Genomic DNA, 23,795 nt, shown 5'->3' with positions numbered 1-23,795 from the left:
GGGGCACCAGCCCGGGCGGAAACCGGTTCCCACTGGGGCGTTCCAGTCTGGGGCGCGCGGCATGGCTGCTGCCGGGCCGGTAGATTGTCACTGCCACCTCGCGGCGCCGGATTTCGAGCGGGTGCGGAGCAGCGCCCCCCATCGGGAGTCCCCGGTCCTGATCACCCCCAACGTCGGGACACCCCTCCCTGCCCCACAGGGACCCACCCTGCCCCCCCCGCGGTCACCCCCCTCCGTGCCCTAGCGGAACCTTCCTCTGATTTCTGGCTTACTCCCTCCGTGCCCATGGGGACCCCGTGTTCCCCTTGTCTCCCCACTCCGTGCCCCTCGGACCCTGTCCCATCAGCCCCTTTGCCCTGCTCCTTGGGCGTACCCCCCACCCTATCCCCAGTCTAACTCTCACGCTCCTCTCTAACCCTCCCATTTGGATTTCACCCCCTATTGCCCTTGCTTCCACCGTGCTTCCCGCCCTCATTCTTGGCCCTTGCCTTGGGGTGGACGGGGCTGCTCAGGCATTGCTGGAGCTGCTTTTCCCTCAAGTGCCAGGTTGGCGCTTAGAGATCTGTGTCTTCCAGCCGTGTGGCATCACTCCATGACTTTTCCCCGGTAGCCCTTCAGCTCAGGCTATATTTTAAGAGCCTTTAAAAGAGTAGACACTTGTCATTTTAAAGGTGCTGTTCCCCTCTCTGTTCAAGTTTCCAGTAAAATGTTATACTCTCTTTCAGGATATTGAGGATGTCTTAGAAGAAGCAAAGAAGGTGGGTAGCTATACTGACATTTTTCTGTTGTCTCAAAGTGTTTGGTATTCACTAAACATGAGTCCTGCTCCTGTCGGTGCTTACACACATGCTTAAATGTAGACATATGAGTGGCCTCAGTGAGACTATCTACATTTCTAAAGTGATGCTTGAGCTTGTGTGTTTGTAAGATATGGGCCTTATACTGAAAATAACTTTGGTTCTGCTAAACTTGCCTATTTCATGCTAGCTGAGCACAAAGTTTTATACTTTAAAATACAGGCTTGCTAGCAGCACCAAACTTAGTTAAATGCGGAATACATTGGAAGCCTAAGGTTAAGCAATTGTGCACGCTGCTGTACAGACATGAAGAAATCTTCACAATACTCATTATTGTCCTTTTACAGATGGACGAAACTGAGGTAAAGAAGCTCAGTAAAGAATTCAGCTGCACAATAGGAGTCCATGTCAGAGATGAGATTAGAATTTGGGAGATTTTGGTTTACAGACCTGTGATTCTATCATAGCTGTCAAGTCTACTGTGACTGTTTATTTCATCTCACAAAGAAGACAAGCTACAGACCAGCCTGCCTTAGGGACTATTAGGAATAAGATAAAAGCACCCTGGCTGTGCTTTGTCCAGAAACTTTAGTAACTGCAGGATTGATCCTGCAAACTGCTCTGCACAACCAGCCTGCTACACCCCCATAAAGCCAACTGACTGCTCTGCCATTCTTTGTGGGCCACCTTTTGCTTGAACAGAGGCCTGTCATGGAATATCTTAATCTCAAGGTTTTCTTCTTATGTCTGAATGGTGTATGGCATGTTTATTAATTTCTAGTGATCACCAAGGCCTGTCTGGGCCCTCTGTAGACCACCAAAATTTTAATCCCCTTTTGGGGTCAAAAAAAGGTCCAACTAAATTCGAATAAATATTTACATTAGTAGTACTCCTCACCTGTGAAGCTACACTGAAGTTCCCTGGCTTTTTGACCCTATTTCTGGGCCCTACAGAGTTTCTTCAGCAGATTTTTCTCACTTCCATGCCTTGCTAAACACTCAGGAAGTACCAGCACATCTCAGGCATCAACCTGCTATGTATGGGCTCCAATGAAGGACTCTTGCTCATCACCACAGAAATATAATCTGCTTTCTGTAGATGTCTTTTACCTTGACTTCCCCAGAAAGAAAAACCCTCTTTCTTCTATCCAGACTGAGACTTCATCTACACAACAAAATAAAATTGACTTTTAATAAATTTGATTTTTTAACCTCGATCTTATGAACTCGAATTTAATTGTCTTCAAATGTTCCAGAAATTTGTTCTAACATTTCTCCACATCAACTTACCACATCTCTATTGCCTTATCCAAGTTTGACTGCATGAGCAATGCATTGTGTGTACCGATCCCAAAGAGCCTTAGCCGTGTTGTGTTGGGGGGGGGGGCAATTGTCTCAGTTACCTATGGGTGTTTGATGTCACTATTTGAGAATGTAAACCGCTCTCCCAGAATTCACCAGTGCCCACTAACTGCAAAAAAATGAATGTAAGATTGTGCCATTTTCTCTGGCACAGCACTAGTGCAAGCATGGATCCTCAAACGCTTTGAGTCATTTCACAGACCATTATGGCAACTTCCTGGAATGTCGTGCACTTTTTCTTTCAACTATAAAGGGAATGGGCTGAAGTGATTGTTGAGGGTGACAAAGAAGATTTTGAAGAGGAAATTGCTCAACTGCAAGCCAAGAACTCAGAATTACTGGCTGCCATGGATGCACTGCAGACAGTGGAGCATCATTTTTGGATTCAAGAAACCAGCACACGCTGGTGGGACCACATCGTGTTGGAGTCCTGGGATGAGGAGCAGTGGCTGCAGAACTTTTACATGTGCAAGTCCACTTTTAAGAAACTTTGTGATTTGCTGGTCCTCACTCTGAAACACAGCTATACAAGAATAAGGCTGGCTTTAATGGTTTACAAGCAAGTAGCAATTGCTCTGTGGAAATTTGCAATGCCCAACAGTTACTGGGGAGTGGTGAATCAGTTCGAGGTGGGCAGAACTACAGTGGGGGCCGCGGTGGTGCAGATAGCCAGTGCAATCTGTTGGCATCTCCTGAGGAAGACCGTGACACTGGAAGATGTATAGGCCATAGTTGATGGCTTTGCAGCCCTGCGGTTTCCTAAGTGCCGTGGCACAGTAGATGGCAAGCACATGCCCATCATGGCCCCAGCCCACCTGGCCTCTCAATATATCAACCAAAAGGGATACTTCTTGATGGTATTGCAGGAATTGGTAAATCACAAAGGTTATTTCACCGACATCAACATGGGATGATCAGGGAAGGTTCATGATGTGTGCATTTTCAGAAATTCTGGGCTGTACAGAAAGTTCGTGAATAGGATTTTTTTTTCCCAGCTGTAAAATCAGGATTGGCGATGTGGAGATGCCTATAATAATACTGGGTGAACCCGTTTACCCTCTGCTTCCTTGCCTCATGAAGCCATACGCAGGCGCCCTGGAGCACATCATGGATTACTTCAATTTCAGACTTAGCAAGTGCAGAATGGTGGTGGAATGCACCTTTGGCTGTTTAAAAGTGAGGTTCAGGGACCTATTAACTTATTTGGACCTTTCAGAAACTAGTGTCCCCACCATAGTTGCAGTGTGCTATATTTTGCATAACATTTTTGAATCCAGGCGGGAGAATTTCATGAGCATATGGATGCAGAGGCTGATGCCATGAGCAGGGCTTATTCGCAGCTGCCTACAAGGTCATTTTCAATAACTGTGTGGAGGCGGTGGCAATCAGGGAGCCTTTGAAAGATAGCTTCATGAATGATCTGCCAGACGTATGGTTGTGCTGTATTTGACTGTTGTGATACCACCCAGCCACCACCACTCCCCAGAATGATTTGTGCTCCCAGCCATATGTGAACCAATAAATCAGACAGTGTCTTTCACAGAAAGAATACTTTTATTTGCGGGCAGAAGGCTAAGTTGCAGGAAGAATGTATGTAAAGGGAGGGTTATTTTCACAAAAAGATGGGCAGCTGTGCTGTCAGCCCTTTCCACCCCTGCCTGGGTCCCTCTGCTGCAAGTCCTCTGCGGACCTTGGTGTAGCAGCAGACAGCTGTGCTATTAGCCCTTTCCACACCCATGACTTCCCACAATGATTTGTGCACCTCACCACACACTGGTACCAATAAATCACATCATGGTTATCATCAAAAGCATACATTTATTTGGGGGGGGGGTTAAGTGGCAGGGAAAAGAAGGGGTATCAAGGGTGGTGGAATAGCCTTTTGCAGTGGATCTTTGGGGTGGAGTGGTAGATTGTCCTTGCCTTCCTTTCCCGCGTTCAGGGGCTGCGATGATGAGGGTTGGGTGACCTGGATTCAGGGAAGTCCGGGCAGCTGGGAGTAGAGCCTACAGTGCTGCATAGGGAGTCCCTCTGCAGCTCCACCAGGGAGCACAGGACATTGGTTTGGTCGCTCATAGGTGTTATGAGCTGTGCTGCGTCTTCTCTCATGTACGCAGATTGCTCTCTCCTAAACTCAAGCACAGTCTGCTGCTTCTTTGCTGTGTCTCTTTTGCTGTTGGCAGTTTCTGCTTGGACCCGCCCCAGGTGCTGCAGGATACGGTACTGCTTGGACCTTTTGGACTTCCTTGCCCTCTCTCCCACACTGAGGATATCTGCTGGCAAGGGAAGGTCAAAATTGAGTTACAAGTCACACAGAGCACTCACCTGTAGAATGAATAGGTCTCTGCCTTTACAATCCGTGAAACTTCCTTTTGCAAGGCCGCTTGAGGCTTCTTTAGGATGATGAGGATTCAAACTATGCATTGCACAAGCCGTCACTTATCCAAACCATTTCATTATGGACATGGTGAGCTGTTGTCCACTTTACTAGTGGCATGCATGTGTGTGCAAAGCAGGGGAAGCAGCCGGTGTCCTGGAGCAGGGGGAAAAGTTTTTTCAGCCGTTTCCTGGAGCAATCTTCCGCAAGGAAAACCCGCTTGTGCGGGGCATGCTGGTGCATGGGACCAGGGTCTGCAGAGTCTGGCAGCCACATGGCGAAGGGGAAGGGTTCGATTCCAGCTGCTTGGATGGCTGGGTGGGGAGGGATTCCTGTAAAGTGAAAAGAAATGCAGGGGGAAAGTTTTCCAGCCACATGCTGGGGGAAAAATGTTTCTCAGTGGCTCCCAATGAAGCCAGCAGTGTGGTGGAAGTGCAGTGGGAGGGGAAAAGGCCCAGAGAGCCTGCCGCCCATGGGGGGCGGGAAGATGGAGTGCCTGCCAGCCATGTGGTGTGGTAGTGCACTCCATGGAAATTTAAAAGGGCAGGCAGCACTGCTAAAACTCCAGTCCAAGTTCCCGTGCTTCTGTCGGTTGCCAGAGAAGACAGCACCTTCCTAAGAATAACAGATAGCGAAGAAAAAAAAAGCAGTCAAGTAGCACTTTAAAGACTAGCAAAACAGTTTATTAGGTGAGCTTTCGTCGGACAGACCGTGAGGCCGTCCCACGAAAGCTCACCTAACAAACTATTTTGCTAGTCTTTAAAGTGCTACTTGACTGCTTTTTGTTTTGATAGTGTATAGACTAGCACGTCTCTCTCTCTGTTACTAGATAGCAAAAAAGAAGAGATACTCATCCTGTGTGAGCACAAGCCTGGAAAATTTGCCAAAATGCTGTATGGCACCATGAGACCAAATTGCTAAATGGTTGCCTGCAATGGCCAGCTGTGTTACCATGGAAGCTGCAATAAGTCAGGCCTGCCCAAAAGCCTTGTGCAAAAAATACAAGAGTACCTGAATGAGACATTCCTGGAGATCTTCAAAAAGGATAAGCACTCCATTCCCAGAAATATTAACATGCACTTCTGGGGGGCATAGAGCCACAGAAAACGTATACCCATACCTGTACCTATACCCAGCTGCAAACCACTTGCAGCATTCAGAAGAAAAATACTCATCAGAACAGCTGGACACAGGGGGCTAAGGGAAAGGTGTAGAGGGGATGGGCTCCAGGTCAATGGTGAAGAGCTCTGGACTGTTGGGAGCAGCTTCCTCGGCTCACTGTGTACTCCGGAATGGGGACTCCTGAAGAGTCTTAACTAAGATTGGGCACTGTAGTTGGGTTCCCCCCAGAAGAAGCGCGAGCAGCTGTTCATAATAGTGACAGGTCTTTGGAGACAACCCAGACCACCAGTTGGCTTCCTGAACTTTGTGATAGGCCTGCTGGAGTTTTTTCCCCTTCACCTGGCATTGCTGTGAGTCCTGGGAGTAACCTCTGGTGATCATCCCGTGCAACACATTCTCAAATATGCTTGGACACTCAAAGTCTGTGTGGTGTTGTCTTAACAAATTCTGAATTCATGGACATTTTTGACTTAAAGAGGGAGTCAAAAAAGAGCTAGATAACTTCTTGAAGGATAGCCATTGATGGACCTATTAGCCAGGATGGGTAGGACTGGTATGTCCAGCCTCTGTTTGTCAGAGGCTGTAAATTGGTGACAGAGGGGAGATTGCTGGATAATCATTCATTCTGTTAATTTCTTTGTGATGCCTGGCACTGGCCATTGTTGGAAGCCAAGATATGTTGGTAGATGGACCTTCAGTCTAACCCCGTATGGCCATTCTTATGTTTGTGTTATGCTAAAACTAGTCTGATTGTTTATTTTTTTCAGTACTTCATACCAGTGGGTGGCACAGGGTTGGTTGCTACAAATTTATGGAATTTTAACCGTGTTTCCCAAATCCCCTCTCCAGCACTAGGCTTTTCAGAGAAGGGCTCATTTTACATGAAATATCTTCACCTCATTTTTATCAATTAAATTTAGACTATGAAGGAGCCTGGAGGTTCTGTCAGGCTAAGAAGTTGCCCTGTGATTTCCATTTGCTCCTCTATGCTACAGTGATTTTATTTCCTGTTGTTTCAGGCTAAAGTTTTGGCCCTGGTGGCAGTTGCTGAGCACTCAGGAGAATTTGAAAAAATTATCAAGCTTTCAGAAAGGTATAATGACTTTGTCTTCTTTGTCTGTGATTGAAACAATCTTTATTGTTACATGTCTGCCGAACAGTTTGATAAGGTTAGTACTGTTGCTGTCAAATCATCAAGGAAAACATGATCTGTGGACTGGAAAAGGAGGAGAGGAAAGCACAGGTTGTGACTGTGCATGGGCAGTACACAAAGGAGAGAGCAGGATTAAGAGCAGTTCATGGGAGACAGAAAGGCCTTACTTAGACAGTAATTTTCTTGGGCCAGGGACTGTCTTCTGGTTCTGAACCATAGGGTCCTGGTCTGACTGGAGCTCCTAACTGCTACTGCAGTACAAATAAATCATCCTTAATGAGACCTTTCATCCAAAAATTCCTAAGCGTTTTGCAGACATGAAATTAGGTTCACAGCTCTCGAGAGAGAGCTAGCAAGTGCAACTTTCCAGAAGTACATTGAAGAACAGAGAAGTGAAGTGAGCTGTCAAATGTACATGGCAAGTCAGGGAAGAATGAGAATAGAATCTAGAAATCCTGACTCCTGTCTTCTGAACCAGCCATTAGTCACACTGCTTTTCAGAATTAATAGTACTGTACCAAGCATTTTTTTTTCTATTTCATTGTCTAATCAAATGTAGGGTCTTTGAGTAGAGAGCTCTCTGCAATATCTAAAAATATTTTGAGCTCTTTCCTCTTTGCTAGTATTAGAGTTGTGGTGTAAACAAAAAGGCATCTTAAGCTGATATCCTGCTGGTATTTTTTAGGTTTGCTCTTAAGGTTGTGTCTTTATTTTGTATTATTTATTAGCATAAACATTGCATCTCCAAAACCTCTTGTCATAAGATGAAACTTGTAATTGCAAGGTAGCAGTATTTTTACAATAAGAGATGTAATATGCTTTTTACTTTTGAAGTTTCTTTTAACAGTGCGTCTCAAAGCTCTTTATAAACTTTTAATTAATTCACACCTCCTTTGTGAAGGAAGTATTATCACCCATTTTACAGAGGAAGGGAATCTGATACACAGAGATATTGAAGTGAAAATTTTCAGAGAAACTAAAAATTTCAGTTCCTCAGTTTCTATGTCTCCAGCACTCAGTGGTCTGATCTTCAGGTATACTCAGCACTCACAGCTTGATTGAACTTTATGTAAGCTGTGAGTGACTGGCACCTTCGAAAAATCAGGCACTAGCCAAAAATCAGAGGGGATGTTTGCAAGCGTGGCTGTGACTTGATCAGTCTCGAAGAGCGAGTCAAGTCAGAGGCAAGACTAGAAGCCAGGTATTCTGACTTTCATTCTCCATCACTAGGCATAAGATGCGCTACTGGTCAAGTGGATTGCTGGTTATAGGGATGATGAGGAATGTCCTGTAACCGTAATTGATTAGCTAATAATTTTTTCCTCTAGTTCTTCACAATAGACACAATAAAGCATGCTTTGTGATTTCTCCCATTGTTAATGTATTTCTCATTTCTAGGTACCCAGGGTTTGTCTTGCCATGTCTGGGAGTTCATCCAGTGCAAGGTATTCCCCCAGAAGAGCAGTTCAGTGTTACTTTAAAGGTATAAACAATCTCTGAATTGCCACATGTCCAAACTTGGCCAAGCAGCAGACATATAGAAGTGACTCATCTGATATTTAAAATAAACCCAACCTAAATTTTATGTTGATTTTTACACGATACAGAAAACACTGTGGTTCAAATCCTGATGTTCTTACTCATCTTTGACTCTTAAAACTCAAGCAAAATGCTACTGAAGTCATTTGGCTCTCTGTTTTATAGAGGGTGCAGTGTAGCAGACAGACAATCTGCTTATGAGCAGCATAAAGAACATTTAGCTGTCTGTGCTTTCACATGGGGAGTGGGAGACTAGAGAGATGTATACATCTGTGTCCATGCCCTGACTCTAAGTGGTGACTGTACTCTGATTAACAGCTGGCATGTTCAGAGTAGAATTGAGCTTGTTTTGAAAAGGTAATTACATGTTTCACTCATCTAAAAATAAACTTTAAGTCAGAATGGCTTTGCAGAATCTTCAAACCTGATGGCCTACCTCTCACCTTGACCCACACAAACCTATTGCAGGAGCACCTTCCAAGGTACACAGAGGACAAATTAAGGAGTTCTGTATTGTGGTGGAACTGAATTCATCCTGCTTTTACTTTTCAAGGATAGAAGATTGTTCTTTAATTTCGTCCTTTCACATAATTTTTCTTCCTTCAGGACCTGGATGCTGCACTGCCTATTATAGAACTCTATAAAGATAGATTGTTGGCAGTTGGAGAGGTAAGCAGAAGTTCTCTGCTTTGTTTAAATCCTCTTTTTCGCTAGCATAAGTCCTTTGAGTTCCAAGCAAGTAGCACATTATTGGTTTTATGTAAACAAAAAGTAACACTAATAATCTTATCAGCGGGAGAACCTGACCTGGCATTCCAGCACTGAAAATGTTTTCCTTCATATACTTTCCTGATGTATCTCCTTTCTTCCCTGGCTCCCAGCTACTACTTACTTTTCACTGCCAATTTTTTATCTGAATGGGAAATACTTTTGCCTACCTCTGAATCTGCTATTAATACCCTTCAGATAAATAAATTGGCAAAGGTAATTACAGTTGCCATGGTTATATGGGAATAATCAGGAAAAAAAAAGAAAAAGAAAACTTACAGTAATAGTATTTTCATCTTCCTTCTCCCCTGCCCCCAATCTTTCCAGTCCCCCAACTTTTTCTCTCAAGACTTTTCAATTATATGAGTTTTAGGCAAACACATGGTAGGAAGATGGGGCTTTTGAAGACGGGGGGTCCTCTCGAAAGGCCCCCGCCTCCACAGGCGGCAGGCGATTTGAAAGCGGCACTTTGGAATTGCTGCGACTGCCATTATGTTAATGAGGTGCTGTATATTCATAGTAGCACCTCATTAGCATCTTCCGACCTCACTCATTACCATGCTGCTTCTGAAAGGAAGGGACTAGTGTAGACATAGCTTTGCTGCTAAGAATATTGCAGCAGAATGATTCAGCACCCAATGGAAAGTGCCAATGGAATTTGACAATAAAGGTTGGATGAAAAGGAGAAGATTTTAAAAGCTGATGGCTACTTTTTATTTTATTTAGTTGCTAGTGTGGACATGGTAGGAAAATATCTTAAATATACATACTACTTTCACTGGCAGCCCTGCAAACTTTTGTTGTGAACTTGAGAGCCAACTGTGGTCAAGCAGGGTCAGTACTTGGATGTGAGACTGCTACTGACCAGTTAGGGGTATGGAAAGCAGTGTTTGTGATTCAGTTGCTGATATCTTACCGGTGACTCAGTACTGAACAGAGGTATGGCACAGGGACATTGTTACTGAAGGTGCTGTTTTTAGGATGAGATGTAAAAATCAAGGTCTTGGCCACCTTTGTTCATTAAAATCTATTGCACTTTTCATGAGATTACAGGTGTCAGTCTCAAAGTCCTGGCCAAACTCCCCTTGAGGTACTTGCATTCTGCTTTCCTAATTTGACTCAGAAGTTTTGTTTGACTGGGATTCTCCTTTGCTTTTTGTCCTAAACTACAGTGTGGTTTTATATGATGTTGTGGTTTCAGACTTGCCTAATTAACGTTAGTAAAACTTTTATTACTTCATCTCACTGGATTCTGTAGTGCTTCAGAAATCCTGTAGGTATAAATGAAATTGAAAATGCCAATTTACTGATACTCCAACTACAGTTTAATAGGTAAGGAATTCAGAGTGTTCACTTGAATCACCACTGAAATTCAGGGTGGAATTCAGCAGAGCAAAGTAATGCTACATGAGAGTGTGTTGCAGGACATGAAAGAAAGTAGCTGTACAGTGGCATGTATGACTGCTGAATGGCATCTGAGCCCATTACAGCAATATTTCTTAAATGTTTTGAGACCACGGAACACCAACCAGTAATATCAAGCCAAAAAAACAAACAAACAAAAAAGCAAACAGCAACATACCCAGCAAAAAAACAAAATAAAGTATTTTAATCAGGTATCATAGTAATGAAGCAGTAACATTGTTTCTGGTTTTAAAAACAGAAAATATATACCATCAGTGTGTTTTTCCAAATGTCCGTGTTGCACCTGCGAATTGTTCACAGAATACCAGTATTTTGTGGAACACAGTTTAACAAACACTGTCCTATAGGATACATGGTCATGTTTCTAAAGCACTACAATAAATGACAGTTTTGCTGGAAATTTTAGCAGTGAGAATTACATAACCAGGACAATTCCTTTTACTCCTGGATGCCCTTTTGTTACCCTCTCATTTCATGCTGTGTTGAATCACACTGACTTGTCAGTGCAGGTCAATTTTTCTTGCTGTATCTGGTCGGTAAATAAGTCAAGGCCTTGACTGGTATAGCTGTGCACCTTTCACAAACTTAGAAATCAACTGGAAGATATTGAATTCCAATACTATAAAGATGGATAGCTTCACTAGAAGTGGTTTAAATCTGAAGCTGAACTTCTCTTGGGATTCAGAGGAGTCTGGAGATGGAGGCTTTACTTTGGAATTTATTGTTTATTCACATTTTAACCTACATATGATTTTTGTGCAGCTATAACCATTGTAAAATTCTTAGGTCTCAAATTCTTTCAGAGATTAAAATAAATTGAATGCTGAATCTAAGCTGATAATCAACCCATTGCCACTAACCTAATTTTAATTTCAATCCTTCTTAAATGTAAACATTTGACATTGACTGGTGGGATTCAAAAACAGGGTTTTTTTTTGTTTTTTTTTAACATACTAGATTGTAGTTCAGTAAACAATCAGGTCAGTGAAACTTTCTTCTTTCTCCTTTTATGCTGTAGGTTGGACTAGATTTCACTCCCAGATTTGCCAGCACTGATGAACAGAAGCAAGAACAAAGACAAGTCTTAACCAAACAGATTCAATTAGCAAAAAGACTGGATTTGCCTTTGTAGGTTTTATTTATATTGACAGGTTACTGTGTTTCAGAAGAGACCAAAAATAGAATTCCTCCACAGCTGTAGTTACTTAAAAGCTCACAGAACTTAGAAAAGTAAATATATTGATTTAATTTTCTTAGCTAAATTGCAATATGGTAGTTATAGTCTGCTCATTTGGGATACCCACTGTAGCTTCATTTGCATAGGGTAGTCTTCTTCACTTCATGTCCTAGACTGTTGCTACTGTACTGTCAGGATGGCTGAAGTAATTTATATATGCTTGCAAAGTTCTTTGGAAATCTTTCTTGGTGAATGGTGCTATAAAAATTGTAGTCAAATCAATTCATTATATACAATTTTACTCCTTATTTCCTAATGCTAATTTTGCCTTTCTTCACTAGAAACGTCCATTCTCGTTCAGCTGGAAGACCAACCATTAGCCTCCTGAAGGAACAAGGTGCTTTTTTCAGCTTGCTTCATGCTATTAAAAATTCAGCAGCCTCTCTTCGGTTTTACCATCTTATTGTTATGCTTGTTAGTTTGCATACATACAGAGCCTGATGGGCACAGTTATGGAGGTCCTTCTCAAAGTTCTGTAATTTTTATTTATGGGATTTATCTGTTCATTTGAAGAACTGTTCAGATTGCCTTAGCCACTAGCAGTTTGCCAGTTTAAATGCACCTTCTGACAGAGGTCATCTGCTCAGAACATCAAACTCTTCAGACTGGCTTTTGAAATTCTATTTTTTTAGACAGTGGAAATTTTAAATACATTTCAAATGTATTAAAAGCAGTTTTCTGATCTGATACTTCTGTAACTTAAATCTTGGAGCTCATGAAATGGAATATTTGTGTTACTAAAATAGCTTGATTAAAAAAATTAAGGATCTGGTATCTCCTGTGTTTTGAACTAGGATCACATATTGTATCAGTTCATTATCAAATATACACATTCTTGGGGGTGGTATACTGCACTGGTAGGGGAATGGACTCAGTGATTTAATGGATCTTATTTTTCATTGCTTCACTTTTGCCCTGTTACTTAAAGGAGAGGGGAATAACATGTAAAATAAGAAAGGAAGGAAAAAGAATGTAATTTCTGTCTTTATTATATTAGAATGGTAAGCTCCTTTCCTCAGACTGCAGTGCTTTGAAGAGAAGGAGGTTAGAACTGTTTTCATGGTGCTATCTATCCCTCTCCCCAGACTGGCACTGCTTGCCATATCAATTATGTCCCCCAACATGTCTCATCCTGTAGTTGACTCTTCTCCTCCCCTCTCCTCTGATCTACTTCGTAAGCTATTTCACATCATAAGCCCCAGTTGTGTTTGTATCACTCACTGGTAGCTTCACAGGTATAGTTCTGACACTGTTCATCTCAGGAGCACTAATCCTAGTGAGACCTGCGTTCTAGTACGAGGATGTGACATCATAGCCCTGCCATAGAATCACAGAACTGGAAGGGACCTCAACAGATTATCTGAGAGGTGTTTGTTTAACGTGCTCTTAAAAATCTCCAGTGAAGGAGGTTCCACAATCTTCCTAGACAATTTATTTCAGTACTTAATCAGTCTGACAGTTGGGAAGCTTTTCTATGAACATAGTTACTTTCTAGCTGGTTTTGGCTCTCTGTAGGTGCAGAAAGGGTATTGCTCCATGCATTTGATGGGAAGCCATCTGTGGCGATGGAAGGAGTGAAGGCTGGATATTTCTTCTCCATTCCTCCTTCCATTATCAGAAGTGAACAGGTAAAGTGTACCCCTCTCTTTATTATAAAGAAAATATTGCTTCTGTTATGCTGAGGTTTATTGAGGTAGTGTCTCCTGTGTTAAAGAACTTCTGGTGCTCCTTTCTTCTGAAAGTTCTAGTACTCCCGTGCTTTGGAGAAGGGACTCAAAATTTGGGAGGAGCTGACTTGTATGTCAGGAATGAGCCCTATGCTCTTCCTGTGAAAATCCATCCTAATTTGGCCAAGTTTTACACCCATGAAAAATCTGCAATTTGCACATGCTCAGAGACTTTAGATTTTAACACTTGTGTTCCTCAGTGATCTCATCCACACTGGGCAAATGCCAGCCCCTGGCCGAGTAGGACTTCCTCTGCGTTGCTGCAGGCAGTGCTGGGCATGGGTACCTGAAATGAGAGCACAGAGCATGTGTCTTCTGTGATTTAGTAATGCCCTGCTGGATCTAGGCCACTGTGAAAGGAAGCGGCAGCCTGATTTCAGTGCAGAAGGGACAAGAGCCAGACTGCAATGTGAGGATAGATTGGGACAAGAATCCTTGGGATGAGAGGCAGGACAAGACTTGGGGGTGTGGGGGAGGGAATAGTATGTGAAAATATACACATAGTAGTATATAATTAAACATTATATCATAAGACATATACACAAAGAGGTTGAATTAGAGTTGCACAGGCAATTGAGTCTTATATTTCCAAGCTTCTCAGTGCTTTACTCTGCAACCCTAATGTAGTTTTTATGAGCAGTAATATTCTTGATTTAATAGATTATAATGGGCCCAGTGCTTCTCTAGGAGTGGCATCATGTATTTTATGGAGACTTGATTAAAAAGTAGTTCATGTATTCTTCACCACTTTTACTATTTCCTAATTGTGCATTTACAAGATCCCCATGTGTATTACTTCCATGCCTTTGACATAAAACATACCTGTCTCTCTGCTTTTTTCCTAGTTTGAGTGAATGAGACATTTAATAGCTTTCTTGTTTCCTTTAAGAAGCAGAAGCTTGTGAAACAGTTGCCCTTAGAATGTATATGCTTAGAAACCGACTCTCCAGCATTAGGTCCTGAAAAACAGGTAAATTGTTGGTTTCTCCACTTCTTCATTTCCAAAAATGTAGCTCACTAAGGACAATGACAGAGGGCAAAAATTGACTAGGCAGAGCTATGGGAGGAAGACATCATCACGTGAAATTGTAAGAGAGACAGCAAGTTAATAAGACAGAGTGGTACCAGAAGTCAGCTCCCAAAGGCAAGGACAACACGAGAGAAGACTCTTCCCAATTGCAGGAATAGACTTAGAGGAGACTGGAGGAGGAGGGAATATATCAGAGAAATTAAATTATGGCCTTGTCAAGGGTATATTTGAAACTATTTGCAATAGCTGGTTCTGAAGAGAAATTGAATATGACACTGATATCAATTTCAGATTAATTTATTTGTTGTTTTTGTACGTTTCAGGTGAGAAATGAACCAAAGAATATTTTCATTGCTGCAGAATATATTGCCAAAATAAAAGGAATCCAAGTGGAAGAAGTTATAGAAGTGACAACGCAGAATGCACTAAAGCTGTTTCCCAAACTTCAGAAATTTCTCTTGAAATAGACCTACTAATGTTTAAAATTTGTAATTACATTATGTCCCAACAGCTACTGTGTGTCTTGTCCTCACAGCAGCATTTTACTATCAAATAATCCAGCGCATACAGGTGCTATATAGAAGGAAGTGATGAGTATGATGGATCTGTCTTATATTTTGTTACATACTCATTCGTCTGGTATCTGGTCCAGATATAGATGAATATTAGTTGCCTAAATAAATATAGAAGAAGGATCGCTCTCATATTGGTCAATTAATATTTTGGCTGCCTATTGTAACTAAACACTAATGGTGTGTCTACACATGCACATATTTTTGAAAAGATAGGCCCTCTTTTGAAAGAGCGGAGGGAGCATCTATACATGCATTGTGCTCTTTCAAATGGAAATCGGAGAAACATGGCTCAGACATCAGAATCTGGACCCTGATCCTGTATACTGCATGTAAAGTGCTTTAAGCCCTTTATTGTACTTACTGTGTACAATATACTGTAGTGTTTTAGTTTAATCCTTTTTTATGGTTTTGCTCAGTTTAGCTACTGCCGCTGCTGCCTTGTGACTTGTTTTTTGCTGAAACTCACTCACAAGGCTCTTGCCATTTTGATGCCAGACTATTGGGAATGTGATACAATCAGATGCCGGACTATTGGAGTTTTACTGTCCTCCACTTAGGAGGGAACAATCAGTTTCACACATACCGAATGGGAATGGACTATCTAGCAAGGAGTACTGCAGAAAGGGGTTATAGTGGACCACAAACTAAATATGAGTCACTGTGGCCGTGTCTACACGTGCCCCAAACTTCGAAATGGCCATGCAAATGGCCATTTCGAAGTTTACTATTGAAGTGCTGAAATGCATATTCAGCGCTTCATTAGCATGCGGGCGGCAGCGGCGCTTCGAAATTGACGCGCGTTGCCGCCGCGCGGCACGTCCAGACGGGGCTCCTTTTTGAAAGGACGCCACCTTCTTCGAAGTCCCCTTATTCCCATGAGCTCATGGGAATAAGGGGACTTCGAAGTAGGTGGGGCCCTTTCGAAAAGGAGCCCCGTCTGGACGCGCCGCGCGGCGGCAAGGCACGTCAATTTCGAAGCGCCGCTGCCGCCCGCATGCTAATGAAGCGCTGAATATGCATTTCAGCGCTTCATTAGTAAACTTCGAAATGGCCATTTGCATGGCCATTTCGAAGTTTGGGGCACGTGTAGACGTAGCCTGTGACACTGTTGCAAAAAAAAAGCAAACATGATTCTGGGATGCATCAATAGAAGTGTGACAAGACACGAGAAGTCATTCATCTGCTCTACTCTGTGCTGATTAGGTCTCAGTTGGAGTATTGTGCCCAGTTTTGGGCACCACATTTCAAGAAATATGTGGAGGAATTGGAGAAGGTCCAGAGAAGAGTAACAAGAATGATTAAAGGTCTAGAGCAGTGGTTCTCAACTTTTTCCATAACATGGCACACTTAAATGAGACAAACAACTCTATGGCACACCCACTTTTTCCAGCTGAATCAATTGCTCATAAACGCCACATTTACTTACATTTACTCTGGCTAAAGTCTTACTAGAGAGGTTTGCAACATACTAGTGCATACAACAAGCTAAACAAGGATCAAATCATAGTTTCAAACCCACCACAGAATACACGCTCTTAGATAGTGGGCACAGACACATTTTCAAAATCTGCTTAATGCTATGTTAGGGATGTTGAGTAAATAAGCAACTACTGAAAGCAGGCTCCCCCCCCCGCCAGCCCATTGGAGCCAGGACACAGTATTTAAACTGTGTACCAGCTCCAACAGGCTCCCCTCCTCCCCCTTGCCACAGCAGGGAATGGGAATGGGCTCCCCACCAGCTTGTTCGGGGCACGAAGCTGCATTTCAGCTGCTTCCCAGTGCAAATGGGATCCTGTGAGGTTGGCATTTCCCTTCACAATGGCTCTGCAAACAGTCACCATGGGGATATTGATGAAATTTGATGGCACACTTAGCACTTTACAAGTACCTAAAAGTATGTTACAAGGCGAAGGGAGAAAAACTGTTCTTGTTATATCTATGGTGTGTAATTACAATAAGGCATATGTCTGTGCCATGCCAAGGGTTGTAGGTCATGGTGATACCAGAGATAATGCAATATTTACACTACAGCTAAAGTGTGCAACAATTACATTGGCTAAATAAGGGAGAATAGCGCATTGCATGGCCTAATCAACAGAACGCTACCAGCGTGAGCGAGTGAAATCAGCTTGGAAACATGGCTGAGTACTTGCTCTGTTCACAGCCTCACGAGGTGGGCGCTGTAGAGCTGGATGGAATGTTGCCAAACACTTTCAAACTGCCAAAACAAAAGTTACCAGGAGAAGTAAAAAAACAAATCGACAAATCTAATTCTTGACCTTCCCCCCCACCCCCCACTCTCTGATTTGCTCACCTTGATTATCTTTTTCTGATTTGTCCTCCCTGCTTACTGTTTTTGGTTCTCTGTGCCTTAAATATTGAGTCTATTCTGGTCTGGCTGTGGTCTGAAGAAGTGGGTCTGTCCCACGAAAGCTCACCTAATAAACCATTTTGCTAGTCTTTAAAGTGCTACTTGACTGCTTTTTGTTTTGATAGTGTATAGACTAGCACGGCTTCCTCTCTGTTACTTTCAAACTGCCATTCTTTTCAAACTGCCAAACACACAGTCAAACACATGCTCAAAGACAGACACCTGGATAGTCACCCCACCAGCTCACAACGCAGCCCCCTACAAGCCACACTTACTGTAGTTCCTCTCAGATGTTTCCCAGGCAAACTCCCCTGTTCGCTGCTCAGCATTCACTTTGCCTGCCTTTTTATAAGGCTGCAGCTAGGCCTGGCTCAAAGCCTTGCCTCAAGTCCAATCATCCCTTGAATGCCCACCTGGAACAAAGCACTCCCAATTCACTCTTTTCAAACTGCCAAATGTACTTTCAAACGGCCATTCTTTTCAGACTGCCAAACACACAGTCAAATGCGCACAGACACACATTTAGATATTTACCTCACCAGCTCACAAAACAACCCCTCCAAAAGCCACACCTGAGCTCCTCTCTGATGTTTCCTAGACAAACTCCCCCGTTGGCTTCCACACGGTTCACTGCTCTGAACTGAACAATCACTGTGGCAGGGGCTACATAGATTTGAGCTATCCACCACCTGCAGTTAACTCTTTAAACTGGGTAGCAGCAGCAACAAATATCTTGACTGTTGTTCAAGATGGCAAAATATGTGTGTTGCATATAGACCATATTGTTTTTTACCCTTGATGGACAGTAAATGGTTATTATTGTGTATGTACGCATTACAGGAATTCCCAAAGTACACTATTGAGATCAGGGTAGGCTGTGAGGAGTTACAAAGGGAACTCACTAAATTGCATGACTGGACCACAAAATGGCAGATGAAATTCAGTGTTGATAAATTCAAACTAATGCACTTCGGAAAACAAAATCTTAATTATACAGACAAAATGATGGCATCTAAATAAGCAGTTATGACTCAAGAAAGATGTTGGAGTCATTGCGGATAAGTCTCTGAAAACATCTGCTCAATGGGCAGCAGCAGTCAAAAAACTACAGAAAGTTAGGCACAATTAGGAAACGGATCCGTAGTAACATAGAAAATATCCTAATGCCACTATATAAATGTATGCCCAGAATTTTAATACTGTGTGAAGGCCTGTCTACATACATATTGTCCACAATGAATACTGAAAAGTGAAAGGTACTGACTGACTGAGGCAGGGGGACCAAAGTCTTCTATTTAGTCACCGAAAAGTTGTTACACTAGGGAATTTCAAGCTTCTCCCAGAATCCTCTTCCCTATTTTGAAGCTCAAACCCTATGCCTTGGGTGATATGTTTGAAAATGAAATGGAGGAGTTCATGCTCCAAACCCCATTCAGTCACTGCTTCTCAGGGAAGGCGCCCAACATTGGGCACAGTTCAACTATGTTTCGAAGATTCCAGTCAGCTCTCATTTTATCTGTCAATTTTCCTACCTCTTCTTAAATCAGCTGCGGAATCAGAATTCAATGCCAACTGGCAGGAATTTGATAGAGGAAATAGCACCTTTGTTTCCAGAATCCACCTTTGTTGCCATGAAGAAAACAACTGACTCAGTGCAGTCTCTCCTCCGAGAGGAGACATAAGTTTTCAACAGCTGGTTTTCAGTCAGATTCTCTAAATTCTGTGTAAGTCAGCCAGACACTGAACTGCTTTACTCATCATTTCTCACATCTCCCACTTCTCAAATACTGTGTGTTCAGCCACTTGGAACCAGTCCCTTTCAGATGCATCCCAGAATCATTTGCTCCTGTTCTCACAGCATTTCAGAGAGGCAGCACTGTGGCTGTTCCCATAGGCTACGTCTACACGTGCAGCCAACATCGAAATAGGCTATTTCGATGAATAACGTCTACACGTCCTCCAGGGCCAGCAACATCGATGTTCAACTTCGACGTTGCTCAGCCCAACATCGAAATAGGCGCAGCGAGGGAACGTCTACACGTCAAAGTAGCACACATCGAAATAGGGATGCCAGGCACAGCTGCAGACAGGGTCACAGGGCGGACTCAACAGCAGGCCGCTCCCTTAAAGGGCCCCTCCCAGACACAGTTGCACTAAACAACACAAGATACACAGAGCTGACAACTGGTTGCAGACCCTGTGCCTGCAGCATAGATCCCCAGCTGCCGCAGAAGCAGCCAGAAGCCCTGGGCTAAGGGCTGCTGCCCACGGTGACCATAGAGCCCCGCAGGGGCTGGAGAGAGAGCACCTCTCAACCCCCCAGCTGATGGCCGCCATGGAGGACCCAGCAATTTCGACGTTGCGGGACGCGGATCGTCTACACGGTCCCTACTTCGACGTTGAACGTCGAAGTAGGGCGCTATTCCTATCTCCTCATGAGGTTAGCGACTTCGACGTCTCGCCGCCTAACGTCGAAGTTAACTTCGAAATAGCGCCCGACGCGTGTAGACGCGACGGGCGCTATTTCGAAGTTGGTGCCGCTACTTCGAAGTAGTGTGCACGTGTAGACACAGCTATAAGGTGCTATTTCACCTTCAGCAGCAGACATGAAAGAGAAACTTACTTTCCCAGTCTTGCCTGTTTCTGCTCCTCTCCCTGTGCTCTAGATGTCATTTGGATTGAATAAGATATCAAAATATTCTAAGGCCATCAGTCTACAACCTGCTCATTTCTCACCTATCATATTTCTCCTTTCAGTGCTTTCAACATTTTCCTCCTTCTCCCCATGTTCTCATAAGTCTCCAAACCTCGGGTGACCATATCTCGCTGTCCCAAATACAGGACAGGGAAATATGGATGGGAAGTGGCTCCTCCTGTCTACACCAAGCCCTTGGGAGCTGGTGCCCGCCCCGCAGCCCAAGGGAAGCAGCGGCCACAGGCGCTCCCAACATAGAGCCCCAGGAAAGCAGTGGCCGCAGCTGCTCCTTGCCCCAGGGAAGCGGCGGATGCAGGTGCTCCCCACCTGGAGCCCCAGGAAAGTGGCAGCAGCGGGTGTTCCTGCCCTGGAGCCCAGGAAAGCAGCAACTGCAGGAGCTCACAGCTGGGAGTCCTGGGAAAGCAGCAGCCATGGATGATCCTGCCCCCCCCGCAGCCCCTGATAGCCTAAATATGGGACAATTCATCTCTTTTAAAATATGTCGGGATGCCTTTTTGGCCTCTCAAATACAGGAACATCCTGCCCAATATGGGACGGTTGGTCACCCTATCCAAACCACATCCTCAGTATTTGCTCTCTTCTTTGATCCACCATCATTCTCAAAATCATTTCTTGCCCCCTTCCCCCATCAATTCTTCACTTTGCTCTCCCTTTGGTCTCTCCTCAGCTCCCCAAAGGTTCCTTTGCCTCTGGCAGAGTCTACTGTTGAAATCTCATATGCACTGTGTGTTCTGCAGTTGCATGTGCAAATCAGATAATTGATATCACAAGCAGTTAGATGGACCTGGGCACCACTTCCTTAATTGCATAGCACAAACAACAATAACGGTGTACACACACTTGACATGTGGCAGCACACCCTATGCTGTCTGGAAATCAGAACTTACATAACTTCCTATCCTGACAACAGCTCTGACCTTCAGCTAGCTGCATAACAGGTAGATTTTTATCCATGGCCACTGTCAATACACCAGTCCACAGCTGAACTAGTAGAATGGTGAAAATGGGGAATTCACTCTACACCTAACCTCCAGGAGCCAGAGTGAACTAGCACCTGTGATATAGCTCAGTGAAATAGGCTGGAAGAGCCTCAAAGTTGCCAGGGAGAGTACTGTACAGCAGGTCTTCTTCTAAATCACTCTACTATGTCATTTTGCATATACAGTAAGTAGACCCTTGCTTTGCATGGACTCAACTTACACATTTTTATATTAATGTGAGTCAAGACCCTATTTTATATTAATGTGAGTTGGGACCCTATTTTCGTGTACCCTACCTCTCCACTGCTCACCCCAGGGAGCTATGGTGACTCGTGGTAACAGGGAGGCATGAAGTAGTTGGATCCTTAACCACATTCTCCACACCCCACTGCCTTGTGAGTTATCCTGGGAAGGAGAAAGGCTAAGGGAGTAAACCCTGACAGAAAATCCGGAGTGGAGTCCGAAGGCGGTTCGGTGTCAACTTCTGGCACTGTCCCAGCAACTCCTGCAGGTGAGCTGGTACCAGACGTGGAGGTTATCCTCTCCTTTGGACTATATCAGTAAAGCCGAGAGGGGCACACTGGTGTCTGGGCAGCCCAGAGTCTCCATAATAAGTGCCCAGGCTCGCGCCCGGAGAGGTACTCTGGCATCGCTGAACAGCGTTGCATCAACACGGGAGGCAACAGACACCGGTTATAAGCTCTTGCTCGACTGGCGTAGAGAACGAGCACCAGGGGTTGCCTTCGACGGCGGGAGAGATCCTCGCATCTCACTGGACAGTCACCACCCGCCTCAAGCTGGCCAGCCCCCAGCCAATAGGGTACTGTCCCACCACAGTTCACCTGCCTCGCTGGGTGCGTGAGGCTTAAGGTTCCTGACCCTGACAAGTGACTGAAATTTGGGCACCAGGCAAACCAATAAGAAAATCAACAAGAAATGAGAAACATCAACAATTTAAGCTTGCTTGCTGGAATGTGCGGACCATGCTGACCGGCTTGACTGACGATCTTCAGGCCATCAGTGACACCCGCAAGACTGCTGTCATCAATGAGGAACTGAAGAGGCTCAGAGTTGATATCGCTACACTGCAAGAGACACGACTCGCAGATTCGGGATCTCTAGAGGAAAAGGACTACACCTTTTTCTGGCAGGGTAAAGCCCAAGAAGAACCCAGAGAGCATGGTGTTGGCTTTGCTGTCAGAAACACCCTTCTACAAATGGTTGATTTAGTCATGGGCGGATCAGAAAGACTTCTTCGGATCATGTTCAAACTTGCGCCGGTCCTGTCCACCTGATCAGCGCTTATGCTCCAACCCTGTACGCCACACTAGAAGTAAAAGACAAGTTCTATGACATGCTTAGTGCTGCTGTAGCGCAAATACCTGCTCGTGAACAACTGTACATCTTGGGTGACTTCAATGCAAGAGTTGGAGCTGATTGGGCCTCATGGCTTTCCTGCTTAGGACACTTCGTTGTGGGAAAAATGAATGACAATGGACAGCGTCTCCTTGAACTGTGCTCGTACCACAATCTGTGCATCACAAACACATTCTTCCAAACGAAGCCACGGCACAGAGTGTCGTGGAGACACCCACGCTCGAAGTACTGCCATCAACTAGATGTGGTCATCACTAGGCGTAATAACCTCAAAAACGTCCTTCTGACACACAGCTATCATAGTGCTGACTGCGATACAGATCACTTGCTAGTTTGCTCCAAGCTCAAGCTGAGACCCAAGAAGCTGTACTGCTCTAAACCTGCTGGAAGGCCCCGCATTGACGCCAGAAAGACGGCAAACTCGGAGAAAGCTGAAAAGTTCAGAGAGACCCTCCAGGAAAATGCGCAGTGGCCCTGGGGGTGCCGATGCGACATCCAAATGGCAACATCTGAGGGATACAGTTTACAACACGGCCTTGTCGGTGTTTGGAAGAAGAGCTAGAAACACGAACGACTGGTTCAAAGCTAACTCTGATGAGATGATTCCAGTCATTGAAAAGAAGCTCGCTGCACTCCTGGAGTAAAAATGCTCACCGAGCTAGAGTACCCAGCAAGCACTTAGAGCGGCCAGAAGAACAGTACAGCAGACAGCCAGGCACTGTGCCAACAAGCACTGGCTCCAGCTATGCAGCAGCATCCAGACCTGTGCTGACTTTGGTAATCTCAGAGGAATGTACGAGGGTATGAGGAAGGCATTAGGACCCACCCAGAACAAGATGGCACCTCTGAAATCCAAATCTGGTGAAGTCATTGCTGACAAAGCCAAACAGATGGAGCACTGGGTTGAGCACTATTCTGAGCTGTACTCACGTGAGAACGTTGTGGTTGACGCAGCCCTCGATGCCGTCGAGCTCCTACCAGTAATGGATGAACTGGATCAAGAACCGACTGTGGATGAACTGAAGAGAGCCATCGACAGCATTGCAGCAGGAAACGCCCCTGGTCAGGATGGTATACCACCAGAGGTAATCAAATGTGCCGCGGACACACTCCTGGAACCCCTACATGAGCTACTGCGCCTGTGCTGGAAAGAGGGTGAGGTTCCACAGGATATGCGCAACGCTAACATTGTAACATTGTATAAGAACAACGGAGACAGAAGCGACTGCAACAACTACC

General features: G+C 44.3%; 1 protein-coding gene across 3 annotated transcripts; it reads left to right on the top strand.

The window, feature by feature from the left end:
• Positions 1-12: 12 nt before the first annotated feature.
• TATDN3 (TatD DNase domain containing 3) lies at positions 13-15,857 on the top strand. Of its 3 annotated transcripts, none has more exons than XM_074989998.1 (10): positions 13-121; positions 726-758; positions 6,678-6,751; positions 8,210-8,294; positions 8,957-9,019; positions 11,562-11,671; positions 12,062-12,117; positions 13,296-13,408; positions 14,400-14,477; positions 14,861-15,857. In XM_074989998.1, exons 1-10 carry the CDS (start codon positions 62-64, stop codon positions 15,002-15,004), a joined length of 816 nt encoding a protein of 271 aa, XP_074846099.1. In that variant the 5' UTR covers positions 13-61; the 3' UTR covers positions 15,005-15,857. The 3 variants fall into 3 exon arrangements, with proteins under 3 accessions (XP_074846099.1, XP_074846098.1, XP_074846100.1); XM_074989997.1 differs by having other exon boundaries at positions 14,397-14,477; XM_074989999.1 differs by lacking the exon at positions 14,400-14,477.
• The last annotated feature ends 7,938 nt before the right edge of the window (positions 15,858-23,795 follow it).

The sequence above is a fragment of the Carettochelys insculpta genome, chromosome 3 (genome assembly GCF_033958435.1).
Source record: "Carettochelys insculpta isolate YL-2023 chromosome 3, ASM3395843v1, whole genome shotgun sequence".
NCBI lineage: Eukaryota > Metazoa > Chordata > Testudines > Carettochelyidae > Carettochelys > Carettochelys insculpta.
Note: the sequence above shows the minus strand (reverse complement) of the source record. Positions and strands in the feature narration are given on the sequence as shown.